The following is a 20,621-nucleotide window of genomic DNA, read 5'->3' as shown; positions in this document are numbered from 1 at the left end:
GAGCCATGACGTCACGATACTCTGGCCCTGTGATCGTGATTCATCAGACCAGGAGCGATGTTTGCCCTGGAGGCTGATGATAGCGGAGTGCTGCATGAAAGATTACGGGGGTCCACAGTGGTGGGACCCCTGCGATCAGGCATCTTATCCCATATCCTTTGGTATTCGCTCTGTGCCGGATGACTGGGGATGCGGGGCAGAGGCTTGTGATGTCACGGTCACGCCCCACTCATGACGTTACGACCACGCCCCCTCAATGCAAGTCTATGGGAGGGGGCATGTCTGCCGTCAAGCCCCCTCCCATAGACTTGAATTGAGGGGGTGTGGCCATGTGGTCATGAGCCTCCGGCGCTTCACCAGACGCTCTAAACGAACGCTGCGTGCAGCAGGAGATCGCGGGGGGTACCCAGCAGCGGTACACCCTAGACCAGACATCTTTATCCCCTATCCTTTGGATAGGGGATAAGATGTCTAGGGGCAGAGTGCCCCTTTAAGAAAATTCTAGGCCAGCAATTACATAATAGGTCACATACAGAAATGGTTCAGGCTGCTGAAGGGAAATAGTCAGGTCTACTTTAAACATCTAAACTGGAAGATTCCAGAATAGAAAAGACAAAAGGCCAAAGATGTGCCCATATGTTAGGACTACTGGTCCATCCTGCCAAAATCAATGGGTTTATTCAACTTTATTCTAATATGTAGGACTTGTTTTATTGTTAAATTGGCTCTAGCCATTGCATATTTTTGGGTCTTGACAATATTTCCAGTATCCACGAACAATTATGGAGGTTGCCAGGCTTTTTACTACAATAATAGAAAGAACCTCCAGTAGTCGACGGGATTCAAGGCTTTGGACACAGAAGTAAAAAAAGGAACTGACGTTTTATTCACCCATGATGCAACGCGTTTCACAGTACAACTGCTTCATCAGGCATCAGCGATGCCTGATGAAGCAGTTGTACTGTGAAACGCGTTGCATCATGGGTGAATAAAACGTCAGTTGCCTTTTTACTTCTGTGTTCAGCGCCTACAATCCCGTCGACTACTGGAGGTTCTTTCTATTATTGCATTGAATTAGACGTGGAGCGGCTGCAGTCACTTGATATATTCTCAGCTCTTATCCATTGTTGCACTTGGGGAGTGTAACCTCGTGCGGTAAGCATTAACTTTGCCCGAGCCCCCCTCCGTGCAACCACGTTAATACACTGCGGAGCACTGTCTGTCTTTTGTTTCAGGCTTTTTACTAAATATCAAGTGGAAGATTGTAAAAATTGAAAAAGGTAGATTTACTTTCTTTCCCGATTCTATAGTTTCTGTCAAGATATATTGCGATTAGAGTTGCCGGGCAACTGCTGATCTGAACCAACCTCCATAGATATGAAATATCCCTTAAAAAAACCAAATGACTATGCCAGGGGATCGGACATCTTTATCGTTGATTGATCTTTAAACTACTTGTCTATGGTCAGAGATGAGCAGATAAGAATCAGAAGTTGAAAAATTAGTATAACAAATGCCTCCTATTGTATTTGTGGCACTAAATGTGGCCTCCATGTCAGATATTTATCCTTTGAAATTTAAAAAAGTACTTAGAAGGTGTAGAACAACAGACCTCTTATCCCCTATCTCTGGCAAGGCCCCCCAGTAATCCGCCTGCACAGAGCGAACTGTGCTCCGTGCCGGATTGCGAGCGACCACAGCCGTCACGCCCCCTCAATATATGTCCCACAGAAATTAATGGAGTCGGGAGTGACGACCACTGCTGCCCGAAATCTAGCACAGCCAGTGTTCTAAACATAAATGTATAGAACGCCGGGGTGAAGGGATGGGGGTCATTGTTGGCATAGGGAATAAGATGTCTAGGGGCAGATTACCCCCTTTAAGAACCCTTTACATGGGTCAATTCTTGCTTTGCGTAAAAGGCACAACAAACAGGCACAACAAAACAGCGGATCTTTGGGATTGTACAAGTCAACATTTCTCAGCAGCACATCTTCCTGCTAAAACGGGGGATGTGCTGTCGGTCAGCGATGGAAATAAACAGCAGGAGCAACAATTCAGCCATTATACAAATGTGGCTGTTTGCTGCCAAATACTGGGCCATCTGAAGTGTCCTTTAAAGGGGTACTCCACTCCCCAGCATTCGGAAAAAATTAGTTCCTAACGCTGGTGTAGGCTTTAGGGGGTCGACACACCCCCTTTTGACGTCCCGCCCCGCCCCCTCAATGTAAGTCTATGGGATGGGGTGTGATGTCGGTCACACCCCTCCCATAGACTCACATTGAGGGGGCGGGGCGGAGCGTGACGGCACGAGGTACGGGGCGACCCCGGACGCCCACACAGCGACCAAAAGTAAATGTTCCGAATGCCGAGGAGTGGAGTACCCCTTTAAAACGAGTGCCAATTGACTTGTAGACATTTGGTCAGTGCTTATATTGGGCAGATGTTTGTCCATGCAAAAGGCCCTATATTGGTTATTCTTGGCCAATTCGACCACTAATTTGTATACAGAACCATGATCCATTATTTTGCATCTGAAGGATGCATTGTGTTGGAAGTTTTCTTACCTTTGAGAGGAGTTACGTTCCCATTCCTCCACAAAAGAAGAGAAAGCAAAAAAAAACAGTAACTATTAGAATGTGTTAAATTAGGTCAATATTTTAAGAGAGCCTGGTTTCTGCTTCCTAGCGTGAACATCAAAAAGAATCCAAACTTGATTAGCCAAGAAGCGGCTCTAAGACGTCTGGCAGCGATGGTGGTAACATTAAGAGGATTGTTCTCCAAATCGAGACGTTTCATAGCTTATTCCAGCTAATTATCAGCAAGCTGAACTGGTGATGGGCACCGAGGAGGAGCAGCATATGGCTGGTGAGATGAGACCGAGATCTGCCCATTAGCAACTTAGTAAGATTTTTAGCTTTGCACAAAGAGCCTGTTTCGTTAGACGTCTTTATGATAATTGTTCTGCAGAAAGTAGAACTCTGCATACTAATATGGTATCCCCGATCAGAATAAAAGAAAACAACTCAACCGAAATGAAAAACAATGAAGACAACCTATTAAATTTAGAAATCGGATAATCTGCAGCTAGCCGTACACAAATGGCCTAGACCAATGGAGTAGACTTCCACATGGCCATTCCGACGCAGCAGCCTCCCATTGTTTTCAATGGCACGGTTCACAAAAAAATGGCTAATTGAGCCCAATTTGGACATAACCTCTTAGGTGTGTACATACTTTTGATGCCAAGGTTTAAACATTAATGGTTATGTGTTGAGTTATTTTCAGGGGACCCAACATTAAACACTGTTATACAGGCTGTGCACTCACTACTTTACATTGTAGCAGAGGGTCATTTCTTCAGTGTTGTCACATGAAAAGATATAATAAAATATTTACAAAAATGTGAGGGGTGGACTCCCTTATGGGAGATACTGTATATATAATGTGAGGGGTGGACTCACTTATGGGAGATACTGTATATATAAAGCTCAGACTGCAGTCGGGACACAGACCAGCTCAGCACTGCTCCCTGCAGGGAGTAGTGCTGAGCTTGTCTATGTCCCGGCTGCAGTCTGAGCTTTAGGACTCCAGCATGAGTCTGAAATCTATTTAAAAAAAAGGCTTGCAGCCAGGACTGGTAGGGAGACCCTAGTGGTCATTTTTTCAAAGTGGAAAATTAAAGAGAAAGAAGCAAATTTTTTTAGTAACATGCTATTTGAAAGTTATTCTGCATACATTAATCTATAATATATCAAAAGTTTTTTTGATGAAAGGTACCCTTTAAGAACATCATCCACTTAACCAAGGCCACGAAGCCTCCTGTCCCACATCTCACACTATTATGAAGTTTGGTAGAATGGCCTTGCTCCATGAAAGTGGATACATCCAGGCCTGAATGTGGTTGATTTAAGGATAGCGCAAACATTCAGAAAAACGTGCAAATAATATAGAGAACAATAATAATCACCAATGCTCGGGAACAAAGTCTGGAAGCCCACCACCAGTATCCTCATCCTCCCAAGATGAATGCCGTAGATCAGGCATAGGCAACCTTCGGCACTGCAGAGGTTTTTGACTACATCTCCCATGATGCTCTTACAGCCAAAATGCCACTGAAGCATCATGGGAGATGTAGCCCAAAACACCTGAAGGTTGCCTATGGTCTGCCTTCCTTTGCCCATTAATTTCCTTAGAACACGTTCCTTCAGATAGAATCTGATCTATCGCTGTTCTATTTGACTACAATAACGTCCATAGCCAAGCATCGGGAGCCACTGGATAATGTAGTCACCAAAGCCTAATCATTACATAGGATTGAGGACAACCGGCAGCACAAAGGACAGAAGATAAAAGAAAGTCATTTTTATTCTGAGAGATTGCAACGTTTTTTTGGAGTCTTAGACCGCAGCTTTACATAGATTACAGTTTATTTAAAGAAGTACTGCAGCCATAGAACACTTATCCCCTATCCTCCATGTATCTCTATGGAGAGGCGGAGATTCATCAACGGGAGTTCGCGGGGGGTCCCATTGGTCGGACCCACCTCGATCAGACACTTATCACCTATCCTGTGGATAGGTGATAAGTGTTCAATGGCTGCAGTTCTCCTTTAAGACGACCATAGTCTATACTTCTGGTTGTGTTCTATGTACACCGTTCAACCATAACAGTAAAACCCCCTTATCTACAATTCTGTAGGCCACCAAGACAGTTTTGACCCATCAAGGCAGGTACTCCAGAAGATCTCTGTAGGCACTGAAGAGAAGCAGCATATGGCTGGTGAAATGAGATGGAGACCAGTCCATTAGCAACTTAGCCAAAAAAATCTTGCCTTGTACAAAGAGCTTTTCTCAGTAGACACACATGTACCCCAAAAAAATATAGCACCAAACAATCACAAAAGGAGTTATCCAGCCTATTAAAAAAAAATGTAAGTGTCAGATCATTGGGACCCCACCACAATCTACTGCCCGGCACCCCTGCACGAAGCAATGGTCAGCTCTCACCCTCTATTTATCTCTATGGGAAAGCTGATGCTCTGTACTCTGGTATCTCCGGTTCTCCCATAGAGATGCATGGAGTCCACCGTTTCATACTTGTACGGGATATCAAGGGGAATCCCAGCAGTCGGACCCCCGCAATCTGACACTTATCTCTTATTCTATGGATAGGGGGAAAAAAATTCTATGGATAGGAGGAAAAAAATTCTAAAGACTATTTCTTTAATTCCTACAAGTTGCAAGATGCAGACTCCATGGATATGATGCAAATAAATAACGTAACAAGATAAGTATAGCGGCATCGCCACTCAAACTGAATCTCCTGCCGTGCTTGACTATTCAAAGTCCAGAACACCTGTATGCACCGATATCCCCTTATAGGCAGTGCATGATAGTATGGAAAGTTCACAACAGACACGATCACTATGCAAAGTAAGAAAAAGAGACGGAGCACATACCACATTGAGATGCCTTCATTTTCTGTATGTCTTTATTACTTCATGTCGGGGTAAGCGGTACAAAGGTGAGGAGGGTGGACGGGTGCTAAGGGGGAACCACGGGCGTTCCCCCTAAGCACCCGTCCACCCTCCTCACCTTTGTACTGCTTACCCCGACATGAAGCAATAAAGACATACAGAAAATGAAGGCATCTCAACGTGGTATGTGCTCCGTCTCTTTTTCTTACTTTGCATAGTGATCTTGTATGCATTGTGATAAGGTGGCAAGGAAAGGGTTTATTTCCTTTGCTCACCCTGAAGAATCTCTCACCTGCTTCTTAAGTAATGAGGCAGCAGGGAAGGGAGGTGTATATAAGATGGAGACTCAGTCTAATCTGTGCTCTCCCTGGGAAACAGCATGTCGCTGTAGGGGGAGACACTCGGACCCTGTTGAGGAAGCACTCAGCTGAAGTTGTGAGTGGTCCAAGAAGTGGTGTGAACTGTGAGTAGCAGGTTGCAGGAGTCACATGTTTAACTGGCTGAGGGTAGGTCACCAGTTAGTAGTCAGGGCATGCTGATGTGTAGTCCGTGACCAGACTGTCTAGGATTTTATTTTGTGCCTGCATTATGTTTGTTTTTCCCCTGCAACCTGTCTAAATAAAGCTGGCAAGGTGCCAGGCTTGCATGAATAACAGTTGTCTGCGGGTTTATTGAGTGGAAACGTGTCCCGTGGCAAGTGACCAGGACGATCCCGGAGCTAATCCCCAAGTAGGAATCCTTACAGCATATAAATAAGCCTTAGGGGCCAATGACCCTGTTGCCCATCCATAGATCGCTTTTGACAGGTACTTGACAGGTACTAGCTCTGTCATACCAGGAAAACCCCACAAGACCTGCCATTAAAGGGGTTCTCCACTGCCCTGTCTTCCGGAGCTCCGCTCGCAGCGTCCAGAAGTTTATTACTCCAGATGCTGTGTGCGGGCTTCCGCCCCCTTCCCATAGACTTTCGTTGAGGGGGCGGGCGTGACGTTACGAGGGGGCGGCCTCGAACACGGAAGCTCGCACACAGCGTCCGGAGTAATAAACTTCCAGATGCTGCGAGCGGAGCTCCGGAAGACAGGGCAGTGGAGAACCCCTTTACAGATACCCAGATAACACAGTCTAGTTTTCACAATTTCTCCCATCCGTCAGCTCAGATTCTTACCCTCCCCCATTGTACATGCTTATAACACATCTTGACAAATTGACTGTTCTCTTTCTGCCGGCAATATTCCACCACTGCTTGACAGGCGCCATTGTCACCAAATATATGTTCTTCATTTCACCTGTCAGTCGTTTTAATGTTATAGCTGGATGGTGTATACCGCTGCTGATAACAGGGCATCGCATTGCATCGCATTACGCTGTGTTATCAGACGACATTCCAGGAACTAGGCTATTTGAGAAATTCGGTGTAGCTTTGTGTTGTTCACTTAAAGAGTACCTCTTATGATCTTGTTAAATTTTATAATCCTCCCAATTCACTGCCCCTTCATGATAAACTACCCCCTGCCTTTATTTTTATTATTTTTTTTACTTTTCTAACTTGATATTGCTCTGTATTTTCTGCTCCGTCTCAGTCAGATTCACAGACTGGGAAGGGGCGTTCCTCAGCAGGTGTGACATCATGTGAAGCCATACAGGGGAGAACTTCCTCCCTCACTCTGCTACACAGCCCAGAGCAGTTCAGTATGAGATGAGCTAAGATTGTCTAAGGCTGCACCCACCCTCAGAAATCCAGACTGCATTTCCTGATTTTGGACTTCTGTCAGGCCAGCAAGAGTCCAAAGTCTGTGCAGGAGATGGGGGGGAAATGTGCTCTGGACAAGTAGGGAGACACCTATTGGTAGCTTTTTTAAACACAAATAAAACATAGAAAACTTAAATTTTTTTTAAAAAACAAGGTACATTAGAAAGATTTTTTAAGTTATCATAAGGAGTACAATAGCAAAAATTGGTTTAAATGAGAGTGCCCATTAGAGATGAGCGAACTTACAGTAAATTCGATTTGTCACGAACTTCTCGGCTCGGCAGTTGATGACTTTTCCTGCATAAATTAGTTCAGCTTTCAGGTGCTCCGGTGGGCTGGAAAAGGTGGATACAGTCCTAGGAGACTCTTTCCTAGGACTGTATCCACCTTTTCCAGCCCACCGGAAAGCTGAACTAATTTACGCAGGAAAAGTCAGCAACCGCCGAGCCTAGAAGTTTGTGACAAATCGAATTTACTGTAAGTTCCCTCATTTAACTCTTTGCGGGTGCATATTTGGTGCTTGCCGATAACCTGCAGGTCTATGTAACACAACAGAGAACCTTGGAAGCAATATTGCCAAAAATCTGTGAATGAAGACCTAGCGCCCAGGGTCTACACCAGTCATCTTCAACTGTGGTCCTCCAGATGTTGCTAAAACTTCCACTCCCAGCATGCCCGGACAGCCGTTGGCTGTCCGGGCATGCTGGGAGTGGAAGTTTTCGCAACATCTGGAGGGCCACAGTTTGAGGCCACTGGTCTACACCAATTTATTAGTCATCAAAAGAAATCGGCTATGAACAGCAAAGGTGCCGATGACTCACTCTGAACGTCAGCACCATCCTCCGATTCTTAAGATTTATTTCATCATACAGGCTGCAGTTTTTCAGCCTTTTATCCAAACCACAGAGACACACGAGCATCATTTTTGTTATCACACATAAAAGCAACGCAACCTTTCCCCAGAGATCAGAGACGCTCATCACAATGGATTTCTAAGAGCGGATTCGGCAGAGCCGTATGACAACCGACTCACACTGGGATCGGCAGTAATGTCGCTTGCCTGCATTTATGTAAATTACGAAGCAGCCATTTATCCCAACTCATCGTGTCCTGCTCGTGCGTCCGGTTTAAAGTGCAATAAGATTTATATGTAAATGTTTAAAAAGTTTTATAAATTTATATGATGGTATTTAGTGACTTTTCAGCATCATGCCCATGATACTTGCCATACATGTGTGGGGTGGATCGACCCCTTTTTTGTGTTCCATGGTACCCCCCAGGTTCAATATTTTTCTGGTCTGTGTATGACTGTTGTCTCGAGCCTTTCCCAGGATCCGGTTCGGCTCAAGACCACAGCGGATCACAGGGGGCTTGGCTTCTTCTTGTCTTCCCTGATGAGCCAGCCCCCTGATGAGGTGTGCGGTCCAGCTGTATGTGCTGCCGCACCGGCATTCAATGAATTCAATGCATCCCTCACGGTCACGTGACACAATGAACAGCGGTGCGTCCGCACATTCAGCTGGACCGCACACGTCATCAGGGGGCTGGCTCGTCAGGGAAGACAAGAAGAAGCCAAGCCCCCATGATCAGCTGTTGTCTCGAGCAGAACAGGATCTTGGGAAAGAATCGAAACAACAGTCATGCAGACCGGAGGACAATGAAATCACAAAAAGGGGGTTAATCCACCCCACACATGTAAGCAAATGTACTTAAAGGGGTGCTCCGGTTGAACACATTTTTTAAATCAACTGGTGCCAGAAAGTTAAACAGATTTGTAAATTACTTCTATTCAAAATCTTAATCCTTCCAGTATTTATCAGCTGCTGTATGCTCCACAGGAAGTTATTTTCTTTTTGAAAGTCCTTTCTGTCTGACCACAATTCTCTCTGCTGACAACTCTGTCCATGTCAGGAACTGTCCAGAGCAGGATAGATTTGCTATGGAAACATTTTTTTCTTTTATTTTTTTTTAAATCAACTGGTGCCAGAAACTTAGATTTGTAAATGACTTCTATTAAAACAATCTTAATCCTTCCAGTACTTATTAGCTGCTGAATACTACAAAGGAAATGGTTTTCTTTTTGGAACACAGAGCTCTCTGCTGATATCATGACCACAGTGCTCTCCGCTGACATCTCTGTCCATTTTAAGAACTGTCCAGATCAGCATATGTTTGCTATGGGGATTTTCTCCTTCTTTGGACAGTTCCTAAAATGGACAGAGATGTCAGCAGAGAGCTCTGTGTTCCAAAAAGAAAACCATTTCCTCTATAGTATTCAGAAGCTAAGAAGTACTGGAAGGATTAAGATTTTTTAATAGAAGTAATTTACAAATCTGTTTAACTTTCTGGCACCAGTTGATTTAAAATAAATAAATAAATAAAAGTTTTCCACGGGAGTACCCCTTTAACCTACAGCAACAATGGTGTAGGTGAAGGTCTGAACACAAAGACCCCGTCTCTAGGACATATCAACATTTTTTTCACGTGACAATTTAAAGCTTGGAAATACATACTAGGGTTGGGCGGTATGGCCAAATATGTGTATCGCTGTATTTTTGTAACTTATGGCGGTTCCACGGTATATAACAGTATCCCCCTCCCCCGAAATTAATTATTAGGCCAGCGCTGCGCTGTCTCCACCGGGGTACTACTCACGTCACCCGCAAGCGCTGCTCTCCTCGTCCTCCTGTTTGTTGAGGCCACCGGCGCTGACACTCTATACTGTATCCCTATTCCCGGGCTACAAAAGCTAAACAAAATAAAACTAACGCATATTCCGACATCAGTCTTACGCTGGGGACGTGAACGTCGGAAGCCGTCAGCCTATCACCGGCCGCAGCGATGTTCCGCCTCGGCCGGTGATAGGCTGAGCCCACTGTCATGTAAGAAGCTGGTGTGGTAGCCCTTGGGGGGGTGTGTATGGTAGTGGTGGTATGGTATCAGTATATGAGGGGTTAATGTTAACCCTATAGTTCGTGATGCTCCAACGATAGGTGCATGAAATGACTGAAGGTCCACAAGGTGATTGAACTTGAATAACTTAAGTGCTTGCGATACATCCAAGGCACAGTAACAGTCTCATACAAACAGTCCTTATATTGCTCAGTGACTGACAGTTGTTGCGGACCTTGAGCTATTTAGAAAGTCTCTGAATTTAGGGTAGATATTTGCAGATATTTAGGGGTTATATTAGGTCCGGTGATGCTGCAGAGTGTCTGGGGATTGATACACTCTATATTCTGAATTGCTCAGCCGTTGCCGCAAGGCTCGGGCCTAACTCACTGCGATAATTGCTGCTCAGATCCTACTTGTTTGACAGCCCAGGAACAAGAGAGAGAAAACATGGCCGCCGCTCCCTTATATGGGCAGGGGGTGGGGTGAATCCGATTGGTCCGAACCTCTGCCATTCACCATTACACAGAGTAATGGGATTGCATACGTCCCAGGGCCTCCAAAGGTCCTTAAGCAAAATACCATAGAGTTTACCTAGTCACGTGACCCGCAGGTCCTGCAACGCTATGGAACCGGTAATTAACCATTTATTTACATATTTATTACTATATTTACATTACCTTTACATAAATTACTAGGCTATTAGTTGGAATAGAGGCGACAAGGGGTAGGTTACACAACAGGGACCCCTACGTCCTAGGGACTCTGGCTATGGGGACCCACACATACATAGGTACCATATAAGATGCGGTACCGGGAAACCACACTGGCTTCTTACACGACAGTGCGCTTAACCCATCACCAGTCGAGGCGGAACATCGCTGCGGCCGGTGATAGGCTGACGGCTCTCAGACGTTCCATTCCCTGTGAAGCAAGTCCGGACCGACGGGGAAGGTGAGTTAAAGTTTATTTTGTTTACCTTTTGCAGCCCGGGCATAGGGATACAGTATAGAGAAGTGGTTTGCAATCTGCGGACCTCCAGATGTTGCAAACTTACAACTCCCAGCATCTGGAGGTTGAAGACCACTGGTATAGAGTGTCAGCGCCGGCGGCCGCAACAGGAAGACCAGGAGGGCAGCGCTTGCGAGTGACCTATGTGAGTAGTAGTGCTGGGCTGATAATTGGGGGGGGGGGGGGGGCAGAAAAGCACTCGCTGGTGACATATGTGAGTAGTAGTAGGGGACAGCGCAGCGCTGGGCTGATAATTCATTCATTCCCGAGGGGGAGGGGCGAAACCGGTATTGGGGTATGGGTTAAAATTCGTGCTGCAGTAAAAATTTCGGTATTCGGTATGAACCGGTATACCGCCCAGCTCTAATACATACCTACAGTCAATGATACCCCAACAGCTACGTCACCCTTCAGGCACCACCGGCAGACAACCGGCCGATGCTACAACCCATAGCAGTCTGTGGTCACACAGTAGGTACAAATAAGCAACATTAGCCGGGCTTTCAAACATTTTTCAAATAATTTTGATACATTGGGTGAATTTTATATCTTCTAAGCAAATTTAGTCCCCACGGAGAATTTCTCTCAAGAAAGGCCATTCCTAAGCATGAAATCCGCACGAAACACAGCAAGAGCTCCATCACCGGCAGAGAAACGTACATAGGACAAAAATAAAAAACAGGATTTGTGTTGCAAGAACATTCCGAGTCTTACAGATATTTGGCAACGATGCAGCATAGTTCTACTAAATTAGAGCAATTATGGTTTTTTCTTCCTTCTAAAAATCAAGATCTATAAAAGGCCCGGAGCCTGCAGCAAGCGTATACTTGGCAGTGCCCATACACATTAAGAGGCCACCAAGAAGTCATCCAAATGGATCAGAATTTCTTATTCCAGAACAGACACTGATGGTCACTAAGAGGACACTGAGCGCGGACACTTGTGGTTCTTACGACTAAGGCCATAAAACACTAATAGCTTCTGGTCTCCCTTGCCTGCACTAGAGAATGGTAGCTCACTAAGAAATGGATAATTGATCCGGTGATTTATTTTGATAGAAGAGAAATTTCCTTTGTCCACTGCCTGAGAATAATTTGGCATCTACCTGGTAGATCAATACAACGCAATAAAGATGATGGAATGGCCTGGATTGTGATTTTTGTCATCCTGAGTATATTAAAAAGGAAAAAGTCTTAAATGTGTTACCTAAATGGTGAAACGTGGAGGTTTTTTCTCTCCACGCTTTTTCTTTTCTTAATGTTATAGCCCCCTCTAGAGGCTATAACATGGCACACACTGATCTTCTACACAGATCACTGCCTTGCATTAACATGGCAATTAACAGTTATCGGCAATCAATCGTCGATCGGACTTGCCGGAGGGATGTAACAGACCCTCCGTTCGCATTCTAGCTGATTGGGACCATTGCGGTGAAACTGCAATGTCCCAATCAACCCGACTGAGCTGCCAGAAGTGCATTTTTGTTAGGATGCATTCACACCCCGTTTTGTACATAAGGGTGCCGGATCTGGCGGGGGCAGGGGCAAGGGCAAACCGGGCGCTCCCGTACCCCGGCCGGATCAGCCAGTGACTCCATTTATTTTAATGACCCGACCGGAGTCAAACGGTGACTCCGGTTGGCTCAGTTTTGACCCGTATGCGGTTTCCTGACCGGACCCAAAACCGTAGTTTACTACGGTTTTAGGTCCGGTCCAAAACCGCATACAGGTCAAAACTGACCCAACCGGAGTCACCGTTTGACTCCAGTCAGGTCATTAAAGTAAATGGAGTCACGGGCTGATCCGGCCGGGGTACGGGAGCGCCCGTTTTGCCCCTGCCCCCGCCGGATCCGGCACAAGTATGTACAAAACGTGGTGTGAATGCACCCTTACTTTAGAGGAGGCGATCAACTTTGAAAGCCACATCTAAAGGGTTAATAGCACGCGGCACAATGATCGCTGCCGCATGCTCTTAGCCCAGTGTCCCGGCTTTTAGTAGCCGCCAGGACCCACCTGCTATGACGCGCCCTGCATCCTTAAGAGGTTAATAGTACTTTGGGGGGAAAAATTTAATTTCTCCACACATCAAGTCATAATAGGGGAGTCAAGGGGATTCCAGAAATATTCAACACTAATCAGTAAATTGTTATTCTGTGCCAAACTTTTGATTCTGCGGGTATGGCTATCGGACGTGTGTCCTAGAAGCTCCGATTGGTTAAAGTTGGTGGGTAAAAATTAATGAGTATGAATTTCTATGCACCAGGGGTAATGCTAAAAAGAAGGCCAAGTTTGATTGGTTTGGAAGACAACGTGAGGGAGAGCTTGGGTACACGGAGGGGAGGTCTCACTAAATTCAATAAATTTACTTGTTGATTTCTTTTTTTTTTTTGCTTCTTCCCTGCTTGCGGGGTGGGGGTGGGTTATGGGAGTATATGATAATAATTAATACTATAAACATGACATGGTTATGTAGTATAGACTTTTTTTATCCTCTATGAGTATTGTATCTGTGTAAAAAAAAATATATATATACACACACACACACACACACACATATATATATACATATATACACACACATTTTATATATATATTATTTTATTTTTTATATATATTTTTTTTTTTATATTTTTTATTTATTGAGTATGGATTTCAAGAACATATGATGGCAAAAAAAATTAATTTTTCTAAATTAAAGGGATACTCTGGTGGAATATATATTTTCCACCAGAGTATCCCTTTAATTTAGAAAAATAATTTTTTTTTGCCATCATATGTTCTTGAAATCCATACTCCTACAGCAGTATTTTTTCACCCAGAGTGCCTCCAGCTGTTGCAAAACTACAACTCCCAGCATGCTCGGACAGCCTTTGGCTGTAAGGGCATGCTGAAAGTTGTAATTTTGCAACAGCTGGAGGCACACTGTTCGGAAAACACTGTACTACAGGCATTTTAATACTCAACTCCACCCTGTAATTTAAATCGCATTTACTTTACCATCTCAAGCAGTAACATTGTTTATGTAAAATTTGGTGATCAAAGCACAAAATCCATTAGCATTTACATTTTTGTTAGATTAATATGGAAGGGAATGGATTATATTAAAAAAAAAAAGTGAGTTTTGTTTTTTGCTTACTAGAATTGGCGCCATTCCTGTCTACGGGTTAAGCAACAGTACTCATGTCTGAAGTTGCAGCTCAGTCGAATACATAATATAATATACATACCCCAATAATATACATAATATAATATATATATTTTTTTATTCATTATAATATATACCTAAAATGATATATATATATATATTTTTATATATATATTAATTAAAAAAGTTAATAAAATCATAATTTTTTGATTCAATATACACACTATATATAAAAATAAAATGTTATATATTTGTGCATATATTAAATTAAAAAAAATTATAATATATACATAACTATGTGTATTATAATTTTATGTATATATTATAAATTAAAAAAATAAAATGACAAAATTATAATGAAAAAAAAATTCAATATATTCAATATACATAAAAAAAATTATAATATATAATTATATTATGAACGAGCTGCAGTACTTGACATAGCCCGAGCTGCCATACCAGACAAAGTCAAATCCTCTAGGTAAAGATGTTACCATAAGTCTGTATCACGTCACTATATAATTAGATGCATATGATGTAAATATACAATTAGATTTCTGTTTCTGACAAATTTTCTTACACATGAATAGCTGAAAACCTGGAATAGCAGCTTGTAGTTGACCATCTATGTAGACTAGCTTTAAAAAAATAAAAAATAAAAATAAATAAAATATTATATATATATAATATTATATTTATTAATAAAACACATACACCAGGAAGTTCTATTCTTTTAGAATTTCTTCTTTCTGACCACAGTGCTCTCTGCTGACACCTCTGTCCATGTCAGGAACTGTCCAGAGCAGGAGAGGTTTGCTATGGCGATTTGCTTCTACTCTGGAAAGTTCCTGACTTGGACAGAGGTGTCAGCAGAGAGCACTGTGGTCAGACAGAAGAAATTCTAAAAAGAATAGAACTTCCTGTTGAACATACAGCAGCTGATAAGTACTGGAAGGATTAAGATTTTTTAATAGAAGTAATTTACAAATCTGTTTAACTTTCTTGCACTAGTCAGAGGCGTAGCCTGGAGTCTGCTATGCCCAACTGTCGCAATGCCTCGGTACCCTGACATAATACCCCCTCCTGTTGGTGATGAACACACGGGGCCCACCTGGTAACCACGGCTCTGTGTAGTTTGCCATTATAAGTGTATTATGGTGCACACGTGTTGAGTCTGCAGGCGATTCTGAACCTCGGACTCCCTGCGCGAGCCCCATAACACACATTGATGGTACGTGTGGGTCAACTACACAGGGCACCGCTGCCAGGGGAGCCCTGTGTGTCAATCACCAGCAGGAACAGGCATTACAGTGGATAGAGGCATAACGGATCCAGGGCCACGCCTCTCTGACACTGTATAATAAAAACCTTTTTTTTAATGTTAATAAAACAACCAAATCTTCAAAGAAAGAGGTAACAAGCTTACAATAGACATACCTAAGTGCAATGTGCCACCAGTTTAAAGGGGTACTCCGGTGGAATTTTTTTTAATTATTTTTTTTAAATCAACTGGTGCCAGAAAGTTAAACAGATTTGTAAATTACATCTATTAAAAAAAAAAAAAAAATCTTAATCCTTCCAGTACTTACTAGCTGCTGAATACTACAGAGGAAATTATTTTCTTTTTGGAACACAGAGCTCTCTGCTGACATTTCTGTCCATTTTAAGAACTGTCCAGAGAGCACTGTTGTCTTGCCTGCAGAGAGCACTATGTTCCAAAAAAAAATAAAAAAAATAAAAGAATTTCTCTGTAGTATTCAGCAGCTATTAAGTACTGGAAGGATTAAGATTTTTTTAATAGAAGTAATTTACAAATCTGTTTAACTTTCTGACACCAGTTGATTAAAAAAAGAAAAAAAAAGTTTTCCACCGGTGTACCCCTTTAAACAAAGTAAATATGATGTGACAAACCAATTCTCATTTATTGCTGTGAGCAACTACTCCACATTTCCCTACAGGCTAAAATTTGATAAGTCTCCCTCAAATCAGCCACATTTTTCACAGCAACTTACCTTGTTGCCCATAACAACAACCAGCCAATCAATGCTCAGCTTTTATATCTTAAGCTTAGTTGCAATTGGTTGCTATGGGCAGCAAAGGCGGCTTTATTATAACAGTTTTCATAATTGGAGGTCAAATGTCCAATCCAGCAAGACCAACAAAAAGGTTTAATATTGTCAGACTAAATATTCCTCATAAAATTATGAAGAGAAATGCACATAGAAGTTCTTGAGCCATTTTGACATTCAAGAGCCTAGGACAGCTGGGTGACCACCCCTGCGGGAGGATATGGAGACCATATTTGTTTTTACCCAACTTTCCCAGAAACAAATATGAACATCATGACAGAGGAGGACTCTAGAGCTTTTATTTTGGACTCTAGGCTTCTATTTTATGGAGATTTTAGACTGAAAATGGTCTTTATAATAATAAAAAAAAAATATAAAATAATAATCTTAAAGACAAAATGTGAACAAGACATTTTTTACATGAGGTTTATTAAAATTTTTCTTCTTTTCTTACAGAAATACAAAAAAATAATAATAGCAGAAATGCAAAACATAAAGCCCTCTAGACCCACCCCAATATCTCAAGGCTCAATTTTCTTCATATTAAATCTTTTATAAGTTCATCTTATAATTTCCATTATTAGTGCAAACCCCTTTAAAAAAGGAAAAAATCTCTGGTGCGCACTTTGCAGATGCTCTCAAAAAAAACTGCAAGTGGCAACTAGATCCTGGCACCACAAGTTCATGTGTAAGGTCGGAGTGACTCCCCTATACCTTACCCAGCCCCCTGAAATAATTAGGGGTACCTAAGATGCTCAGTAAGATAGGGAAGTCCTTATTTAAAAACAGTTCTACGTCCTTATAGTCCTGGATATTCTGTGGGAGGAAGAGCAGAAGATTTTTGCTGTCTAGTCTTGGCTGTCTAGTGGGCAGGTGAAGGAAATGGGTCCTACCTGTTCACCACAGTATAATGGAGCGTATCTAAGGAGTTCTGAAGGAGCTGGAGCTTAGGCAACGTTGTACGGGAGGTTTTATATACTTGAGTGTGTGAAGGGGATTGCACATACCTGACTGAAGAGCGAAAGTTAAATGAAGGTGATAAATCCTAACGCATATGTACATTGCAGTCCAAATGGCTCATGGTAAATGAGGTTAGATAAAGTCCAGGTGAATGATGGGACAAGGATAGGTAGAGCTCCACATACTCTACAAGTCATCACTGGGACGGATAAAAACACTCTGCAGTCCAGGTGTTTAGTCTTGGGTAGATACTCCGTTCTCAAGTAGAGAGGTCACACATATACAGCAGTCCTGGAAATGATAGAGCCATCCGTCTGTGACTCCATATCATCATCCAGGTAAGAGTCCATTGGATGATGAGGTCTTAGTTGCAGCATGGGCCCCACTTCATTGAATCGTTCTTCTTCCTCATCGTCTTCAAGAACTTTGTATTTCATCCTTTCCACCTCATCATCGTCCTCATCTCCCAACGAGGGGCTGAGTCCACTGTCTCTCATGGGGATGGGACCTTTGAGGGGTTTGTCCAAGTCTCCGTCATCTTGATAGGTGAACTGCTCAGTTGGTTTGCCAGTTCCAAAAACTCTGGGCTTTGGATTGTAAGTTCCACGATCCTTCTTGTGCAGACCGCCTCTCTTGATGACGATGAAGATGATGGCAACCAGAAGGAGTAGGACCAGAATCCCCCCAATTACCCCCCCAGCGATGGCTCCTGCGTTTGTCTGCGGTTGCATTGCGTGTTCTGGGTACGAGAGAAACATAGCAATTCTGTAGCCTACCGTTCAAGTCCCAACAATAGAATAATAAAAAACACATCTACTACTAAAAACACATGCACAAACCAGTGTGGGAAAGTCTAGGAATCAAAACATGCATTACTGAGTGCCCCGATCTGTTTCCCCATATAATGAACATGTCAGAATGATGGAATTTTCTCAATCTGTACATGCACGAGACCAGTTAGGAACATGGCGTTCAGTATGTGCAACATGCAGTTCAAGGGGGAAAAACCCAAAAATCAGCTCTCAGTCACACTCAGCATATAAGTTCTTGTTTGATTACAATGTCATAAAAAAGTAGGTTTTTACTTAAACAATAAATAAAATATAGACAGGAAGGTCCAAGATAAAGGAGCAAGGAAACCTTAAGGATGGAGAAAGCTTTAGGGTGCAGTTTCCATAGCCATAGATTGGCCCATGTTTTATCTTTATATTGTTACCAAATCTGGAACTCATCAAGCCAAGTACAAAGTTTTTCCTACTTTGCGTCAATGGAATTAAAGTGGTACTCTGTTGTTGGACATCTTAGCTCCTATCCAATGAATAGGGGATAAGATGTCTGATCGGGGGGGGGGGGGGCACCGCTGGGCCTGCCCCCTCGTGAAGTCACGTACGCCCCTCTCAATGCAAGTCTATGGAAGGCGCGTCTTGCCCCCTCCCATAGACTTGTATTGAGGGTCAGGGCATGACATCACAAGGGGGCAGGTCGTAACGTCACAATACCCCATTCCCTGCACCGCCCGTCATCAGCCTTGCTGGGGTACTGGACTGCTGCAGGGGGATCACGGAGGTTCCCATCGGTGGGCCCCCCCACGATCAGACATCTTATCCCCCTATCCTTTGGATAGGGGTTAAGATGTCTAACAGCAGAGTACCCCTTTAAGCCTATTCAAATGAATTAACCAACAGTAGAGCTGTGGGAATGTGTCCATAGAGAGAGCCTCAGATAGGCTTTCTATAACCAGGGGCAGAGTTTGTGTGCGCTACTTGAGCCCTTTATCTAAATACACTGGCCAAGGCAAAGTGACTTGTTGGCTCCTAATGGGCAAGCTATATGCCCCATTCGTAGCTACCGCAACGTAGCCTGGCCTGTTTGCGCCCATTGTTGATTCTTGCACCCAGGACCAATGCTCTGACAACCACCCTAGATGCCTCTACAAAAGGAGGACATGTTTATATAGATTAGATTATTCAGCTTTGGACATCTTAGTTTCTCACTCACCCACCATTAACAGATTTGTAGCTAGGCTTTCCATTACTAAGGGCAAATATTCAAACCATTGCCTTAAACAAGTATCCAAACACCCCTGCGGAAGTAAAACAGCTTGTTTGTTCCTAGTGCCCAAAGCATATGCCCCACCCCTATCAATGCCCTTGTAGGAGGTTCCTCTAAATCATACAGTACTGGACTTTTTGAGCCAATTCCTAACTTTTTTTTAATTTTATTTATTTTTTTATAACTTATCCCTTACATCAAGCTTTACTTTAAAGGGGTACTCCGGTGAAAACCTTTTTCTCTTTTAAATCAACTGGTGCCAGAAAGTTAAACCTATTTGAAAATTACTTCTATTAAAAAAAAAAAATCTTATTCCTTCCAGTACTTATTAGCTGCTGAATGCTACAGAGGAAGTTCCTTTCTTTTTGGAACACTGATGACATCACGAGCACAGTGCTCTCTGCCGACATCTCTGTCCATTTTAGCAACCATGCTTAGCAGATGTATGCTAAGGGCAGCGTGGTGGCTCAGTGGTTAGCACTGCTGCCTTGCAGTGCTGGGGCCTTGGGTTCAAATCCCACTAAGGACAACAATAAATAAATAAAGAGTTATTATAACATCAGCAGAGAGCACTGTGCTCGTGATGTCATCAGAGAGCATTCCAAAAAGAAAAGAATTTCCTCTGTAGTATTCAGCAGCTAATAAGTACAGGAAGGATTAAGATTTTTTAATAGATATAATGTAAAAATCTGTTTAACTTTCTGGAGCCTGTTGATTCAAAAGACAAAATGTTTTCACCAGAGTACCCCTTTAACGCTCATACCTCCAAACCAACTACTAAACTAACAGGTCAGCTCATGGATTTAATGCATTGTAGTAAGCCGAATGCTTTATAGTTCAACAGGAGGCAACCCATAAGTGGAACGACTCGCTCTGCTTATAATATTACCGTCTGTATTTAATCTGAACTCGCAGTCTGTAGTAATTATAACACTATGAGCTCATTCATCGGAACAGCAATGAGCGCCATTATTATTATTAAACAAGAACCGGTTCCATCTAACGTGCCGAGGTTCAACAATAGAAGACTCTACGGGAGCAGTGTTTGTGCTTAAGGATATGATCGCAAAAAATAAAAAAAAATGCCTTTCAGAATATAGAATATTAACCACAGCGCGTACTGGATGGTGCAGCGTAGCCCGTAAATGCATAAAAACACTTTGATGCTTTCATCGTTTATACAGCAACTACTAGACCATAAGATACAAATCTAAAAGCTTCTAGACAAAGAAGGATAAACCAGTGGATACACTTCAGGGGGTTC

At 42.9% G+C, this 20,621-nt stretch overlaps 1 protein-coding gene across 2 annotated transcripts in view; it reads right to left on the bottom strand.

Annotated features, from left to right (window-relative positions):
• Positions 1-20,621, bottom strand: part of NECTIN2 (nectin cell adhesion molecule 2) — a 97,279-nt gene that overhangs the window by 29,122 nt on the left and 47,536 nt on the right. Inside the window, exon 6 of one of the 2 annotated variants that reach the window (XM_056542412.1) lies at positions 16,755-18,044. The exons of the other annotated variant lie outside the window; for it this stretch is intronic. Coding sequence (XP_056398387.1) covers positions 17,578-18,044 — 467 coding nt within the window. The 3' untranslated portion in view covers positions 16,755-17,577. Of the gene's footprint in view, positions 1-16,754; positions 18,045-20,621 lie in introns of those variants that run through there. 2 annotated transcript variants of the gene reach the window in all.

This window comes from Hyla sarda, chromosome 10 (assembly GCF_029499605.1).
Source record: "Hyla sarda isolate aHylSar1 chromosome 10, aHylSar1.hap1, whole genome shotgun sequence".
Lineage (NCBI taxonomy): Eukaryota > Metazoa > Chordata > Amphibia > Anura > Hylidae > Hyla > Hyla sarda.
Note: the sequence above shows the minus strand (reverse complement) of the source record. Positions and strands in the feature narration are given on the sequence as shown.